Raw genomic sequence first — 4,885 nt, forward strand, 5'->3', positions numbered from 1 at the left:
TGTAAAACATGTTCCTTTTTTAAGTCTGTTAATAATACTCATCCGGTTCCAAAATATCGATTACTAATATTTACAATGGTATAGGTTATATATTATCCCATCAAAATAAAAGGGTTTCGAGACTAGAAAAAACGGTCGATCGAATGCATTTCTTAGAAGCTCTACCTTCACGGTAATATATGAATGCTTTCTATATAAAACTTTGTTCTAAATTTAATATGATAAAACAAGTTCAGTCGAAATTAATTAATTTCTATAGTGCGGCGGAAAATGCTACACGATCAGGGATAAGGAAAACTTTATAATTGATATTGTGACGTAGAGACGAAAAAATTTAAATTAAAAATAGAATCCCGAATTTTATCATGACCTCTGACGAGGAAGTTAGATTGCCAGTATATAAGGGGATGCATTGCTCGTTTCACTGTCAATTAGTGTCAGCATTCGCAGCAGTAACGAGCTTTTGATACAAGATGTTCCCAGTCATTATCCTCGCCTTGGTGGCTTCGGTCACAGCCAACGTCTACGTCGACTCTCAGTGCCCAGACCTTAAGCCGGTTGAGAACTTCAATTTTGCCTGTGTAAGATTTTTTTTCTTTTTTTCTAATAATTACTATAGTATTATTAAATGTATGACTCTGTGGTTAGAGCACGTGATCTGAAGATTACGGGTTCAAATCCGCTTGTTTGTTATTTGCTTAATTTGTGTGTATAATTTATTTCGTGCTGTATAATACTATAAAATTGATTAGGAGTAATAAAATAAAATAAATTACTAAAATTGTACAACGTTTAGAGTTATGACTAATTTGTACGCGGCGTAGGTCGTAGACTATGACGTCACGTTACAATACTTTTTGCTTTAAAAGTTTTTCGTTAAGCAAATATATCAACTGATGTAGCGATAGGTCCCATTCTTGTTCGCGGATTTTTTTTTTTTTCGAACTATAACTTATTCTTCTAATGTAATTTTTTATTAGTGTATATTAATTTTTTTTTGGAATAAAGTTCTTTCAAGCGTCTTCTAGTAGAGTGAATGAGTTCCAGGTGACCGCTTCTTATATTACATATAATTTATGAGTAATTTCGAAACTATTTTGTGAAGAAAAAAAACCCCGTATTTTTTATTCTTATAGGCAATTTTATACATATATTTCGTACTTTTACCTAAAATACTTACTTTTGTTAAGAGGGAATCTGTAACATACACACGTACCGAAGATTTTTCTATAATCTAGGTACAAATGTAATCCCAATATTTAGTTACCTGTCTAATGTAGACACCGAAATATATTTCAAGAATGTTAACATAATATATTAACATATATATATATATTTTTATTATTTTATACAGTATGGCCAGGGAACATGGTACGAATTGGGCAGGTACCAAAATAACGCTGAGAAGTCGGGCAAGTGCAGTAGTGCTGAGTACGAATTAGAGGGCGATTTCTTCAAAGTAAAGCACCTACATGTTGCCAACAATAAGCTCGCTATTATCGAAGGTACCGCGAAGCTCGCTGACGACGCTGAAAACACTGGCAAACTTCTCTTCACCCTGCCCTATGGACGTAAGACTAAATAATATTCGTTATTTAACATTTTTATGAACATTAGTACTGTAAGAAAAATATTAACCGACCCTTTCGTAATCAACGCACCACCATACTTTGTATCTAAGATGTCATGTCATTTCAAACCAAGTCCCTATTTTGGGGTAGAATACGAGATGAGTGGTCCATATAGGATGTGCTCCGAGAAAGTCCATACCTTCAATTAAAAAAGTTCTATATCCGCATCAAGATTAAGCATCATTCTTAAATAAATTTTGTTGTAAACCCTTGTCGAAATGAAATACAATTAATGAAACAAATAATGTGCACTCGCCTAATTTTTTAAATGTACTTCTATTGTTAAATTACTAGAACGATAAAGAGTTATCTAAACAGGTGCGGTCAACATGAGTAGACATTAATTGGTTTCAGTGGTATGTTTCGTGACTGATGTACCGAAATTATCTGCATTATTATGTACATGAAGCATGTTTTTTTGTTTGTTTTTATTTTTAATAATATCGGTAGGACGAGCATAGGCCACCTGATGGTAAGTGGTCACCACCGCCCATAGACAATGGCGCTGTAAGAAATATTAACCATTCCTTACATCATCAATGCGCCACCAACCTTGGGAACTAAGGTGTTACGTCCCTTGTGGCTGTAGTTACACTGGCTCACTGACCCTTCAAACTGGAAGACAACAATACTGAGTACTGCTGTTTGGCGGTAGAATATCTGATGAGTGTACCACCGAGTAAATGCGTACCACCAAGCATGTACTTTTATTTACTATTTATGTACAGAAAATAATTTCACCTTTCAGCATCCGGCGCTGAAACTAAGAATGTCTTAAATGTTCTTGCCACTGACTACAAAAACTACGCCGTCGCCTACCATTGCAAATTCGACGAAGATAAGAAGACCCGTCAAGGTAATAATATTATTAATTGGTTTAAATTCAGTTAATAAGGGAACTATTAATATATTCTAGGCTATATCATTCTAAAAATTAATCTGAGAACGACTGAATTGAATCACAATACGATTAGAAAGAGCTCAGCTGCAAGAGTTTCTTAACCGAAAAACTTAATAACTTTTTATTTGCCCTAATTGAGGCGACTAGACTAACGAGGCAGTCGAAACTGCTGGAATATTCTATATAAAAAATATAAAGGTCTATATAAAAAATATAAAGTCGGCGTTTAGTCAAAGTTAAATAAAAATTGTAAATTTATATGATAAAAAATTCTTAAAAGATATAATCAAATAATCCAAGTAATATAGAGGGGAATTATCCAAATCTGATCCAGTACTTCGGCGTTCACTGATAGTACAATCGAACATTATTCCAAATTAAAATGGTGAGCACTATTGACTCATATAAAAAAAAAAAACGATAATGAAAAGATTAAATGTCGGAGCCATACAAGAGCATTCCGTTGCTGATAATCATCAAGTATTACACAATAATGAATACTGCACAGGTAAGAAGTATTTCTTTCCGTACCAGCGGTACTGTGTATGCTTGTTTATAAGTTATGAATTTTATCCAATAGTTTTTCTTCACATGATAATAAAAGTGCACTGTCCAGGATTATGATTGGTTACTCAAACTATTTCATTCTGCTTGTCGGCTCGTATTGATAGAAAATAAGTTCTTTGGAAATTTTATTTGACGTAAATTTTGGAATCAATTCGCTGATTTAATATGATACTTTATGGACTATGCAAAATTGATTTTAGTAAATTGACAACTCTATAAATAAATAAATAATATAATAATATAAATAATAAATATAACTGTATAAATATTTATCACCTTCGTTTGAATGAGTTTTGATAATAATGTGTAAGAAAAAAAGATAAAAAACTTGTTCTATTGCATTGATAATATTATGAATAATTCATTGTTTTAAAACGTATCTAATTAATGTCAAAGATAAGAGATTATTTTTAAAGTACTTACATAGAAATGTTCAAAGAGATGGGTTCTGTTGGAGGAATTTTCTAGATATTTTTAGTTCTTAATTTACTTTTAAATTTCTTATCCATAACGATCGATACCCTCGCCTGTGTAATGATGATTCATATGTGTGTGTCTACACGAACAAAATTGGAATTATTCTTCGTCGTGCGAACGCACTGCATTGAATGCCGTTCTGTGATTGGTCCATTCGCGCGTTGCTTTGTGTGAGTTGTGCGTTACAATTGGACACTCTTCGGTTTATGTTTGACTGATATCATCTAATTCGTGTAAATTCGTACTAGGATTATAAGCAATGTTTGTTTATTGTAATTTTGGCGAATTCATTGTGAAACATCGTCAATTCAATTCAAAGTCTTGTTGTTACCTAAAATTGTTTTGTAAAACAATTATAAGTGTTTATCACATGATAATATAGCACGTTGGTTTGAACGTGATTTTATCAATTATTCAAAATTATTTACGATCGGATTTATAAATTTTGATAAAATATTTAAAATAACATTTAATACCCTAACGCCACTTAGATTAATGGCAGGTGTGGAATTTAATACGTCTAGAAAATGACGTAGATATAAGGCTATGTCTAGAACATAGCATTCATATCAGCTGTTTGTGTTGTGTTTTACGATTATATTTAATAAATAATACTATATATAATAAGCAAACTATGATTTAATAAATTTATCATTAAAGATATTTATTCGTAGACACACTGTCAAATTAAATTATTGTCCTTGCAGACTTCGCCTGGGTTCTATCCAGAACAAAGACTCTCGACGACACCGTGAAGACTACCGTCGAGAACTTCCTTAAGGAATCGGCGATACTCGACCTCAGCAAGTTCACCTGGCCAGACTTCTCTGATGAAGCCTGCAGGGTCGATGCCTAAACATCAATTTAATTAGATTTTAACAAGAACAGTATCGAGATTTACAATACGAGTGACCAAAATATACGTGTACAAGGATTTAATTATTTTCGTCATAAGAAGTGAATTGTTAACCCATTAAATAAATATTATTAAATATACATACCCACAAAATAGGTTATTTTATTTCCTTTCCATAGACATACTCGCATTATACATCTGTACCCTATTCCAATCGAGGAAGTCGTAAAGAAAATCAAACGATTCATATAAATAAGATTATATGTTGTTTATTAATCAGCTATATTATGTGCTAAAATAGTAATTGATTAATATAAATTGATTCTACTAAACTATTTATATCCACATAAATTATACATTACAAAGTTCCGATGATAGCTTGGCCGACAGTCAATCGCCATTTTTTTTTCTAATCTGTAATAAATAACAAAGATTATTTCGAGATTTATAATG

The 4,885-nt window shown here is 32.1% G+C and overlaps 1 protein-coding gene across 1 annotated transcript; it reads left to right on the top strand.

Moving 5' to 3' along the window:
• The first annotated feature begins 433 nt into the window (after positions 1-433).
• On the top strand, positions 434-4,578 carry LOC135193822 (bilin-binding protein-like). Its single transcript, XM_064217889.1, has 4 exons — positions 434-581; positions 1,355-1,571; positions 2,380-2,487; positions 4,284-4,578. The coding sequence occupies exons 1-4, from the start codon at positions 474-476 to the stop codon at positions 4,430-4,432; spliced, it is 582 nt and encodes a 193-aa protein (XP_064073959.1). The 5' UTR covers positions 434-473; the 3' UTR covers positions 4,433-4,578.
• The last annotated feature ends 307 nt before the right edge of the window (positions 4,579-4,885 follow it).

This window comes from Vanessa tameamea, chromosome 19, assembly GCF_037043105.1.
Source record: "Vanessa tameamea isolate UH-Manoa-2023 chromosome 19, ilVanTame1 primary haplotype, whole genome shotgun sequence".
NCBI classification, from domain to species: Eukaryota; Metazoa; Arthropoda; class Insecta; order Lepidoptera; family Nymphalidae; genus Vanessa; species Vanessa tameamea.